The sequence below is a fragment of the Adiantum capillus-veneris genome, chromosome 8 (genome assembly GCF_014529385.1).
Source record: "Adiantum capillus-veneris isolate H3 chromosome 8, ASM1452938v2, whole genome shotgun sequence".
NCBI lineage: Eukaryota > Viridiplantae > Streptophyta > Polypodiopsida > Polypodiales > Pteridaceae > Adiantum > Adiantum capillus-veneris.
Window position 1 is genome coordinate 88645532 of NC_140938.1, and position 12811 is coordinate 88658342.

The 12811-nt window shown below is 40.1% G+C and overlaps 3 protein-coding genes and 1 pseudogene across 3 annotated transcripts; 3 read left to right on the plus strand and 1 right to left on the minus strand.

Moving 5' to 3' along the window:
• Nucleotides 1-3586: 3586 nt before the first annotated feature.
• LOC147452523 (uncharacterized) lies at nucleotides 3587-8198 on the minus strand. The gene is made up of 3 exons (XM_086518960.1): nucleotides 7585-8198; nucleotides 7320-7414; nucleotides 3587-4109 (listed from the first exon to the last, which is right to left on the minus strand). The coding sequence occupies exons 1-3, from the start codon at nucleotides 7633-7635 to the stop codon at nucleotides 4046-4048; spliced, it is 210 nt and encodes a 69-aa protein (XP_086375086.1). The 5' UTR covers nucleotides 7636-8198; the 3' UTR covers nucleotides 3587-4045.
• Nucleotides 8199-9238: 1040 nt separating this feature from the next.
• LOC147452524 (uncharacterized) lies at nucleotides 9239-10752 on the plus strand. Its single transcript, XM_086519267.1, is given in 4 exon segments — nucleotides 9239-9257; nucleotides 10114-10224; nucleotides 10227-10250; nucleotides 10253-10752. Coding segments are annotated over 4 exon segments (654 nt in total).
• A 386-nt stretch (nucleotides 10753-11138) lies between these two features.
• On the plus strand, nucleotides 11139-11539 carry LOC147452525 (uncharacterized; annotated as a pseudogene).
• On the plus strand, nucleotides 11490-11738 carry LOC147452526 (uncharacterized). Its single transcript, XM_086518961.1, has one exon. The coding sequence runs from the start codon at nucleotides 11490-11492 to the stop codon at nucleotides 11736-11738; it is 249 nt and encodes an 82-aa protein (XP_086375087.1).
• The last annotated feature ends 1073 nt before the right edge of the window (nucleotides 11739-12811 follow it).

The window sequence follows — 12811 nt, forward strand, 5'->3', positions numbered from 1 at the left end:
AAGCTATTTGCTTCTGGATAGTTTTGATTTGCAACAAACGATTCTGTCAAGGTAGTTTTTTTTATTTTTCTCATTATCCAGCAAATGTGATACATCACCATCTTAAAATGTAACCATATTCTGCAATGGAAGGTGTACTTGCAATCGTTGAATAGCTGGCCTTTCACTATGCATGCCAAAGCCAAATATTCTCCACATAGCCTCAGATGCAAAAACATAACGTGCATTGAGATAACTCTTGATCTCATTAGTAGCTCCTTCACAATCTTGAAGAACAACCGTGTGGCTCGCTCATGGCCCTTGTAGATATATTTATAAAGATATTTCACGCGGCAGGACAGTTGAGTAGATATCCACATTAATATGGGCTTGGTATCTTAGTGATAAAAGAGGACTATAAGGAACAACCCAACAATTATCTAAATTTTGATTTTTAGACGGAACAAACCTTCCATCATCTTGTCTCATATACACAGATATCCACTTTCATTTACATTTGTAGACGTAGAAAATATTCTTGGAAACTTGAATCTACACTTCCCATCAACCATACATGGAGAACTTGGTTTCAAAGGACCACATGGCCCATGAACATTACAACGACTCACTACATCAAATAATTCTGGAAACACATTCTTGTAAGGGAGCTCTCAAACCAACTTGTCATAGTGTAATGTATCTATGGGTTTATATTCGGATGCAAGTATCAACAATATATGAGCATGAGGAAGACCTATCTTCTGAAACTCAATCACTGAAACATGTCCAATTACCTCCCCACATACGGCTTGCTTGATAAGTAAATGCATCATATCTTGGAACTTCTAATAAAACACTCGTATAGTCACATCAGGACGATCAATAGCACTCTGCCCAGGTAGTAATGCATCATCTATTTCCTTCCATCGTGGATCACATGTTAATGTGATGAAGAGATCCGGTTTACCCTACTACAAACAGTTGCCATTGCATCTTGAAATAGTTGGCACATATATCTTGGACCTCCAACAAAAGATGAAGGCAAAACAATTCTACGGTCAACTTTTTGACCTTCATCCCTCTCTAGCCTCAACCATGTCAACCAATCCTTGGTACACTTCACCACGAAGTGTTTTTTGGTTATTTTGCATCCACAAAAGCCGTGACTCCTCTAGAGTCCTATAAGCATCTACGACATACTGTTATAATAGCCTACCCCCTCGAAGAAGACACTCCATTGTATCATCTCTTATTTGTAAGCGAAAGACATAATATTACTTTTGACTCATTTTTTTTCCATCGGTAGTCTGTAAATAAAGATGCCACCCATCCTCTCCACTTGGAAACAATAAAACATACAATAAGGACATGTAAGCTCGATGCATGGTGCCCGTGTTGAAATTTTAGTACAATGTCGCGATAGCCAATATTTCTATCATCCCCTTGTCCTCGCATAATTGCAGCAACTTCCAAACCCCTTGGAGCAAGGTATTGCCAACCGTCACAATGATGCTCCGCAATAACCATCCTCATATTGGGTACAATAGCATCTCCAGACAAAGAAGCAGCAGATTATAGAGCATTTGCATAGGGATTTATTCTATGCATAATCAATTGTATACACTCTAGAATACTACGATCTAAATTTGAAACATGATGCAATCTGTTGCTCAACTCATGTTTGGTATCAGAAAAATATAATTGTGCAAAGCGTGGAACTTCATTTTGTCCTTCAGCTGGCGCTTAAAGAACCAATGCTATGATAGATAGAGCCATGAACCTTAAAAGTGTATAACCTCTCCCACCATAATTAATAGTCTCATCAATATGGGCACCAAGAGACACAAATGCCAATGCATTATTATATCCCCAAATGTTTTGTAATAACTGTATACTTCTTGTTGTGGTTGAGCTCATCAAATCTTTCAATTCATTTGGTGGCTCATTCAAAGGAAGTAATTGAACTCTTCCATCAAAGCAGCAATATTTACCCACAAATATTTGGATAGTCTTTCCTTCGTCCTTCCAGGCCTTTGCTCCGCATTTGGAGCAAACAAAATCTAAGCTTCCTAAGTTGTGCAACACACACTTTTTGGATAGAACTGGTGCCATAGACTTGTGATGTAAAAGGAGAGACATTGGATATTCAAAGCGGATGGACAAACAATGATTTTCTACTTTAGAATAGTTTCCCTCTACTATGTTCATTGTTGTCCCAACATCCATGGCTTCATAGTTTCCTTCATGTACATCATGCATGCCGTGCCTTTCATTGCACTCCAATAAAGTTCCAATAGTACTTTGTAGTGAATGCCTTGTTCTCTCTCGTGCTATTTGGTGTCTCGCCTTTCGCGAATCATTGCATAGTCGGCTACGTCGTGCATGACCAGGTGATAATATACTGGTCCAGATACCATCTATGAAATCAAGTACAAATAGATATCATATAAATATAATATACTTACTATAATTTTGATCAGTTACTAAAAGGACATTCTTATGCATAATAGAAAACCAATATAAACAAGAACATCTAATTATATCCTCTAAACTAAATACATTTGACACATTGATAGTGACTTAATTAAAAAGTACAGTTTGATGAAGATACAACATAGCATTACATACTTCTTCCATTAGGAGGATTAGTAGGATTAGGTCGTTGAGAAACTTGACGTTGCTTTGGTCGAGCTAGTCTAGCCAAAGCACTTAATTTATTTGAGGTAGCTCGGATATCTGAAAGTCTTGAACCTTGAACCTTTGTCAAAGCACCCAGCTTATTGACAATACTTCTCAATCCTTGCACAAATTGTCGTAGAGTATTGTCTTGCATTCGTCCTTTTGATTCACGCTGACTCCGCGAAGCCTCTTTTCGAAGATTCTCAATAGATGCCAATATCATCTTTTGAGAATCCTCAGCTTTGGAAAGTTTCTCTCTCATGTATGCCTCACTCTATAGTCTATGCAAGTTTGATGCTTTTGTCTCTTCTCGCAATTTCAACAGTATCCCACTTTCAATCTCCAACGGAGAGCTTAAAGTTTCAACCACATTCGAGACATTGGTTTGCATTGTCTCCATCCTATTGCAGGAGGCTTTGATCTCTAGCAAGGTTTCAATAATTTGATTCTTAGAATTTCACTCAAAATTTTGTGATACTCTCTTTGCCGCACGCACACTTCGAATACGAAGAGATGAAAGTATCTCCCGTTCAGTAGCTGATGCACTAGTCCTCTCGACATTTCGAACTGCTCTCTTTGTTGCACGCACATTGCGAATATTAGGAAGAGATGACAGTATCTCCTCTTCACCCACTGATGCACTTACAACTATTCCAGAAGATATCAAGCCGTTGGTTGCAATAGCCAATGGAATGGCACAACTAATCTCCATTTTACTGTATACAAAAAACTATAGTGGTTGCAAAGAGAAATGTGACAACCAAAGAGAAGATTTGAATGCTTGTAAATTAAAACATAACCCTCATAGAGTATTCACTTTTTAAGTGCTTGCTATTTTAGAATCAAAAAAATACATCATCTCTATCTAGATGCGAAAAACAACAAAGGATTGCATGAAAAGTGGAAAACAAACCAAAATGCTCATGAATCACTTTTGCAGTAGATAAAAGTTTTGCTCAATACATGATCAACCCCATCTACATTTGAAAATGGGAAAAGAGCGTTTAGCGTTGGGAGGCTTGAAAAAAGGCTCCTTATGATTCTCTATCTTATCAGGTCCTACAATGCTCTTTAGCACATTAATTTTGCTATAAACTTCAAATATAAAAAAACAACCTGACTCAGAATCAAGGTAGAGGACATTTGAGTATCCCAACTTTACTCGAATTTGCAAAAGATGTACGGTTGCGAAACCATTGATTGGGATCATTCTGGAATATTTCGACAAACACCTGGTGAAAGGGTGTCCCATCTCGAGTCATGAAAGTGAGATCGTAGGTTCTCCAAGCTTCTTCTATAGTAACACCCGGAAAGAAACCTCAAACAATGCTTTGAAAGAAGTCAGTTTTGTTTTCCGAAGAGTAGTGAATCATTATATGATCCATTACTATCTCCATCGCTTCCAATCCATGACCAAAACATTCAGCAGATACCCTAGGTGAATAAAGTTCCTAAGAAAAAAAAAGACATTGTAAGTGTAGTTGCTCTATGACTTCATCCACAAAACTTGACTTTACAATATGTCTCTTTAGATAAGTGCTCAAAGTAGTATAGATTTCTAGCTCTGTTTCCATTCCCTCTCTCTCTCTCTCTCTCTCTCTCTCTCTCTCTCTCTCTCTCTCTATATATATATATATATATATATATATATATATATATATATATATCTCTAAAATTTATAGGGTTCGGAAGCAGTATTGGATCTTTCTATCTAACCTCTTTTTGAAAACTATAATGGTTTCATGTGATCTTCTATCCATGTGGTCACCTTTTGTGATGAAACTATGGTTTATTTTGAACTGCAATGCATATGTAAATGCATCAGGAGAGAAGCACTCACTTCACATCATATGGAAAAAAGATCAGTCCTTGCCTCTTTGGGACATCATCTCCTCCCACAATTATCAAACTTGGCATGATGTATAGAACAATCAGGTGTTTTATCTTATTGTTAAGAATAAGATGTTGATTATCCAAATGCCCTCTTGAATTTCATACCTTCATTTCAAAACTCATCAGAGTTCTTTATGAATATAAATGCTAGTGTCAGGGCACTTACAATATCCTTGGGATCTTTTGAAAATATTCGTATGAGAGTGACAAACTGGTTATGTTCATTATCACTCGAATAGCATAGCTAGATTTGGAGCCCTATCATTAGATAGATATTTCAATACTTCCATAGACAGGACCCTAAAAACCTCTTCCTTATTAGGGTGAAGACAAAGATCCCATCTTGGTTCAGTATGAAGGCTCTCTTGGGATTGCCTTTTGAGTATCATGCCTTGATTTTCAAGACTATGCAAGAATCTCTAAGGTCTACTGGAATTGCTCTAGGCATTTACATCAAGCCCGAGATCTTTGGGAACCCTATCTATGACATTAAAATCTACATCTTTGACTTTGGATGGAATTTCTACTCACATTTACCTCCCCCTATGTCTCTCTCTCTCTCTCCCTCTCTCTTATCTTTAATCTAGTCTAGGGGCACATGGATGTACTCTTTTGAGCACATTACCATTACTCATTTCATTGTCGTCTCTCTCTTTCTCTCTCTCACCTATTATTTTATTCACTTTGGTCTTTTTATTGTATCTCTCTCTCCCTCCCTCCCTCCCTCCCTCCCTCTCTCTCTCTCTCTCTCTCTCTCTCTCTCTCTCTCTCTCTCTCTCTCTCTCTCTGTGTGTGCTTAGTTCACGCCTACCAATTTAGGATCCCATAGTACTTTTATTTTATCATTTTATAATTTTGTCATTTCATTTTGTTACTCTGACTTTGTATCAGATTCACCACATTGTAACCCTCTGGTCTCATAGGTCATTTTGGCCTTTTGAAGATGTTAATATAACATTTCATTTCATTTTATTTCTCTCTCGGTCAAGCACAGGAGCTATGGAGATCGAGACGGCCATGATTGAGGAGTGGGGCTACATAGCATCGATAGAGAGTACAACAGAGGATTTGAGCCATACTCTCTCGATATCTAGAGTGCAAATGAGGATGGATTCTAGTAGTAGTAGTAGCAGTATTTTTGTTCTAGTTTTCTAGCACCCAGACAATATGGTATCAGATTCACAGTTTTGTAACAGTTTGGACTCATAGTTGATTTTGTCTTTTTTGAAGACGTTAATATAATATCTCATTTCACTCGACTTCGTTCTCTCTATCTCTATCTTCCAATTTTTTGTAACAGTTTGGTCTCATAGGTTATTTTGGCCTTATGAAGACAATAATATAACATCTCATGTAGTTCTCTCTATCTCTATCTTCACATTTTTTATAACAGTTTGGTCTCATAGGTTATTTTGGCCTTATGAAGACAATAAAATCATTTCTTTTCTTTCTCTCTATCTTCTAGTATTTTTGTTCTAGTCTTTTAGCACCCATACATGGTATCAAATTCACAATTTTGTAACAATTTGGACTCATAGTTGATTTTGGCCTTTTGAAGTCGTTAATATAACATCTCATAATTTCATTAGACTTAGTTCTCTCTATCTCTATCTTCACATGTTTTGTAATAGTTTGGTCTCATAGGTTATTTTGGCCTTATGAAGACGATAATATCATTTCATTTCTTTCTCTCTATCTTCTATTTTTATGAATTAGTTTTTTACCATAACATTAACTTTACAAAACATTTCATCTCTCTCTCTCTCTCTCTCTCTCTCTCTCTCTCTCAATAAACAAAACAAATCAAATAATTAAATTGAAATTAAAAGTTAACCAAAACATTCACAATTTTGTAACAGTTTGGTCTCATAGGTCATTTTGGCCTTTTAAAGATGTTAATATCATTTCAATTCAATAACCTAATTTCATTTCATTTCATTAACCTATTAACGTAAATTACCTAAGTTCGTTCTCTCTATCTCTATCTTCAGAATTTTTGTACCAGTTTAATCTCATGATAGGTCATTTTAGCCTTTTAAGGATGTTAGTATCATTTCATTAACATAATTTACCTAAATTCAGGTCAAAACATTCACAGTTTTGTAACAAATTGGTCTCATAGATCATTTTGGTCTTTTGATTAAAACGTTAGTATAACATTTCATTTCTTTCTCTCTATCTTCACAATTATGTAACAGTTTGGTCTCATAGGACTTTTAGCCTTTTGAAGACGTTAATATCATTTCATTTCTTTCTCTCTATCTTGTATTTTTATGGATTATGGATTATTTTAATTTACCATTTTCGCTCACTTGTCAACTCTCTGTGTGTGTGTGTGTGTGTGTGTGTGTGAGAGAGAGAGAGAGAGAGAGAGAGAGAGAGAGAGAGCAAACAAATAATAAATTGAAATAAAAAGTTAACCAAAACATTCACAACTTATTAACCATTTGGTCTCATACATCATTTGGTCTGTGTGTGTGAACAAACAAATAATTAAATTGAAATAAAAAATTAACCAAAACATTCACAACTTTGTAACCATTTGGTCTCATACATCATTTTGGCCTTTTAAAGGTGTTAATATAACATCTCATTTCATTTCATTTCTTTCCATTACATTAACCTAATTTACCATTACATTAACCTAATTTACTAAAACATTTCTCTCTCTCTCTCTCTCTCTCTGTGTGTGTGTGTGTGAATAAACAAATGAAATAATTAACAAATCAAATAATTAAATTGAAATAAAAATTATCCAAGACATTTACCTGGCTGAGCTACCTAGTTGAACTGCTTCACCACAGCACGACTCCACTCTCCTTGGCTTGCACACTTCACTCTCCTTGGCTTGCACACTTGCTGCCTACAATAAAAATATTTTTAAGTTACATTCGGACTTTTAAGTGAGAGAGAGAGAGAGAGAGAGAGAGAGAGAGACACAGAGAGACAGAGTTTTGCTCCGGTTCGAGTGCATGGCAGCGCGAGGAACGGTTTTGCTGCGGAGCTCCTAACAGGCAGTGCGATGTAGCCCACCCAGACGTGGCCGCATGGTCCACCCCATGCTCTGCTCACCCTCCAGTCCATTTGTGGTCGCCTTGTCCTGCAGTCTCTTGCCTAGCAACTTGCACGCAATCGCCCCTCGCCCCAGGTCCTAACCCCTTGTGCTCGCAGCACCCTAATCCCTTGGCGGGAGCTCCTACATGCAACGCGAGGAGACGCGCATCAGCAGAAGCATCCGCCAAAGCATCAAAAGCAACAACATTCTGCCACCATGGCCTGCAAACTCTCTCTCTCTCGCAGCCGGGCAGCTGAACAACCTCACCCCGCCCTCATCCCTCAGCTGCATGACTGACAATGGGTCCCTCAGCTGCATGTCTAACATGCATTCCTTTTCTACATCAGCCATAAGGCCATCCACCTGCCTTGCAACCTCTATCGAGGTGTAGGTTATCGAGAGACGACTCGAATTTGCGTAGCCTCTAAGAGAGAGAGAGAGAGAGAGAGAGAGAGAGAGAGATCAGGTCCAATATTGCCTGTGTAAGGTGATGGCAGGCTCAGTGCTCGAGAGCGCCGTTGCTTTGGGTCTTCTCTAGAAGAGAGAGAGAGAGAGAGAGAGAGAGAGAGCATGGTAATGAGAAAGGAGGAGAATACCTTGCTGGCCTAAACTTGTTCTTCTTCTTCTTCTTCTTCTTCTCTCTCTCTCTCTCTCTCTCTCTCTCTCTCTCTCTCTCATTTGTACTTCACGAAGCAGTCTGAGGACTCTCTCTCTCTCTCTCTTGTACTTCACGAAGCCAATGCGAGGGCGGGGTCCTACTGCTGCAAGGCGGCCGTCACCGTGTACTTGAATGTACAAGAAAGGCCTGCAGAGCCGCCGTGTGCTCTTTTTCTTACCAGCTCCCTTTTTCCTTGTCGCAAGCCTTCAACTCGCAGTGCACGACACGTGTTTGTAGAATCCACAGAGCCATATTGTGTTAGTAGATGCATGGCTATGAGCCGAATTTAAGCAAAGGCAACAGATTTAGAGGGGGGACAAGGTTAGACAATTTTTTTTTTATTTTTTTTTGTCTTTTAACTTTTTATTTGAAAAGGATTTCTTACTACCATGCTAATAATAACATTGTCGGGAGTCTGCCATCTGTCGAGTGCAAATGTGGGTAAAAATCAAGCCAGGCCTGACATAAGCAACCAAAAGCAACTTCAAGCAACCAATTCTCAATCAACACACCAAGAACATTTGGGAGTGGTTGCCTCCCAATATACAAGATCTTTGAATGAGGAAGCCATAGCCCATTCATTACCTTGAAGCTCACATTAGTTCAAATGGGCATAGTCTACCTAATAACTTGCAAGGATGAAGCTTGTATGAAAACCTTGCAAGAGTTCAAGGCAACCAGCTTTGCAAATGATCAGCTTATCCCAGTTTTTTTATAATGTCCACTTTAGCAAAGCACAACCACCACTGTAAAGTAGTCTTGCTTTGGAACATCCCAAGATGAAAGAAGATGGAACTCAAATGTTTTTCTTTGTTATATGTATAGTACGGCCGGCCGCCTTCGGTAGCCTCTCTCTCCCCCTCTCTCCCTCTTTATCGCGTGCAAAGGGGTTTTTTAGTTTTGGACTTTAGCCTTCAGGTCGTAGATTGCGACACGTGTAAAGGGCTCCCCCTTCCGCCATATTATGTTAGTAGATGGGCACTCTTAAAGCATGTATGTCAGTGATTTATTTTTTTATGAAAAAGCCTACCAAATCTAATCCCACATGTTCTCTCTCTCTCTCTCTCTCTCTCTCTCTCTCTCTCTCTCTCAACAAATGAGGTGCATTCTTAAAGCATGTATGTCAGTGATTTATTTTTTTATGAAAAAGCCTACCAAATCTAATCCCACATGTTCTCTCTCTCTCTCTCTCTCTCTCTCTCAACAAATGAGGTGCATAAAGGGATTTTTGCATGATTTCTTCTTTCATCCACAATAGCAAAAGAAGGAGAATAAGAATAAGGATATGCACCTTACTAAATACCTTCACTGCTCAAGATGTCACTAGTAAAGCTCATGCCCACTAGAAAGGAGGGCTAGAAGCATATTAAGTGATCTCTCTCTCTCTCTCTCTCTCTCTCTCTCTCTCTCTCTCTCTCTCTCTCAATAATGTAAACACCACATACACCGTGTTCAGCTAATGACAAGAAAAGGACTAACAATATTTGTAAACAACAGTCACTAGATTTGTCTTTGGCTTTTTGGCAAAGGCTATAGAGATCACTTCTCTTTTTGCTGACTAAAATAGGAAAAAAATCGAGCTGTACTTTTAAGAATTTTTTGATAGATCGAAAATGTTGATTGGTTGAAATAATAGTGGGCACTCATTTAGATGACTAGTTTGTAAATCTAATGATGGATTCACTCTCTTGGTAGTTTGGTAGTGGAGCACTTTGGAGGCGCGTGCGCTCTAGCCTCTCGAGTCTCTCTCTCTCTCTCTCTCTCTCTCTCTCTCTCTCTCTCTCTCTCAAACTTTTGCTTGTGGCCCCTATCAGACAGGACATCTCTCTACCTTAGCTGGACAAATCAGCCTTCGTTTTCTGTAGTCACCACACACATCTGCCCGCCTATGCACTTCTGCCTCTCTATGGCATGCTTGGTCATGACCATTTCGAGCTCCAGGATGGGCGGCCTGACCCCCTCGCCAGATCTCATCCTGCGCTGCTGTTCAGGGCTTGGTCGTCCGCGCAATAAACGAGTAGTGCCTTGCGCAGCAGAATGGTTCTCCTTTAGGACCGACTCTTCTCTGTGTGTGTGTGTGTGTGTGTGTGTGTGTGTGTGTGTGTGTGTGTGTGTGATTTTTCCGAGATGTTCTATGCAGTCTCTGCCCGACACTACAGTGGTTGCCAAGGCTAGTTGGGCATCTGTATGCCTTTCTCGTAGAACACCTCACTCGTTGGCTGCCTCCCTGTCAGCATGCACAATAGCACCACACCATAGCTGTAAATGTCGCCCTTCACTGAATTGTGAGCCAGTTCTGCGCACTCTGCAACAGGACATGATGTTCCAACGCAACCATGTCATTCTGTGGCTTGCAATCCTCCTTGTTGAGGCCATGGATAGGAGGATGGACTTGCATGAAACAATCAATGATGTACTGAACAGAGAGATTTCCCTAACATCTCTATGTTGTAGTTCATTCAGGTTCGGAGCTCTCAAGGCCTGCTGATGTTCGGAGGTGAGGCAGTGGGCTGCCTCGAGGTTAAGGAAGTGTCAAAATTGTTTTCAAAGCTCAACAAGCAAAGGGATCAGAACTCGAGGGTCCACGGATAGGTCACCACTCCCATGGACATGAAAGTTGTCGACCTTGAGAGGAAATTGGTGGCATATGCACATTTTCCTGGCGCAAGTTTTTCTGTGCGAGTTTTTGTAGAGTCTCCTAATATTGAGCTTTTATGTGCTCTGCTCTACAGGTGGGGGAAATGAAGAAGCTAGTGGAGGAAGGAAAGGTGAAATATATAGGGCTACCCGAGGCTTCGGCATCGACCATACAACGGGCCGATGCAATTCACCCCGTTAGTGCAGTCCAACTAGAGTGGTCTTTGTGGTCACGTGATGTGGAGAACAACATCATACCCACGTGCAGGTGGTTTCAAACTCTCTCCACGCTTGTTGCTAATCTTTTTGCAAGATGATGATGTATTTGTCCAATAGGTAAATACACAAGACCAGATCTTCTTCATGTGGTGATGTAGCATTCCAATGGTTTTCTGTTGTGTCTATCGCAGGCTGCAGTGAATATGGTAGGGTTTTGGGCAGATCCAAGCAAGAAGGTGGGGTGGAAGAGCTGAAGCTAGCAAAGAAGGTGCTGAGGGGGATGGAAGACAATGTGGAGTCAGGGCAAGTGGGTTGGGCGACGGTGAACAGCTTCGGCGGAGGGATTCAAGAGTTTTGGTGGAGACGAGGATGAGCAGCGGTGTGCCATTACTGGAAAGGCTAGCAGAGCATGTGGATGAGAAGAGCTCAGGGTCATTGATGTATGTGAGGATGGTAGTCCTACACTATCAGTATAGTCTGAAGAAAGGGGAGGAAATGCCACTGCTGAAGGACGTGGAGGAAGTTGGCGGGAAACCTGAGGCAACTGGTGCAGGACGACAAGACTGCAGAGGGCGTGCTTGTGTGCATGATACCTCTTGCATTTGTTGGGTCATTTGAATGAGTCTTGCTATGATGTTGTGGATTCTATATGGCCCAGCCTGGATGCATACCGGTTTCAAATGGCGCTGGAGCTTTTCGTTTTCATTCAAAGGCAGTGCCAATATATTCATGAGCCACCCTCTTGCAAGCAGAGTAGCCCTTCTTGATATCTACAGTCAAGCCTGAAGCCTATTTGCGTCTCTTTGGCAATGAAGATACACAAAATTGCATTTCACTTGAAGAGTCGGCCTCTCTTTGGGCACATGTAGCAAGTCATTTGGATGGCAGAATTGTTAATGTGTGTAGGAACACCCTTATATACAGATGGTTTTAGCCTTGCCTTGATGGTTTTCGGCATTTACAGAGTGGGCTCTTTGATGCAATCTCAGGTGGTCTATTTGGTTTTGGCCTTCTTGTGACCGCATGGTGATGACAGTGCCTTGTTAAGTTTTGTAAATTCTCTGCCTAGAACCATTGATGCTCATTATCAATTGTTAGGAGACTTTTTATCCCAACAGGTATCCATTGGTATATGTGGAATTGGACTCTTGGATGTAAAACTTTCCCCTTCTCAAAGGAGAGTATGTAAAATATGAGGTATTACGGAAATAAATTTGTGCAGGTTAGAGTCCAAGGATATTCTGGGTGCTTTTGCTTTTAATTGCTAGGGTGGTCGAGCATGCCCTTTTGCTGTCGTGCGATTGTATGTAGCTTTTTGTACTGTGTCATGGTAATGAGCGATCTTCTTAACGATAGCAACTGGGTTAGAGTTGTGGTCTTGCTACCCTTTTTAGATTTTGCATGTTTGTATTGAATGGCTTGTTCTCCACTAAGAGGGTTGTAGTAATGTTACCTGTTGAGCTCCTGAATCCAATAGTGCTCTGGCTTTGATTTGGTTGGTTCCTACTTTGCATTCAATGATGGGTTCTTCTTTGTCATTATCCATTTCTGTTATACTAACTACGTTTATTCGTATTGCTCCTTCATTGCGCTGTTTCTGACGCAGTAGTCTTCTTTTCTCCATTCTTTCCTTCGCCTCGGCTTGCGCTTCCTCCACAATCTTTTTCTTTTTCTGGACACGCAGCTTTTCT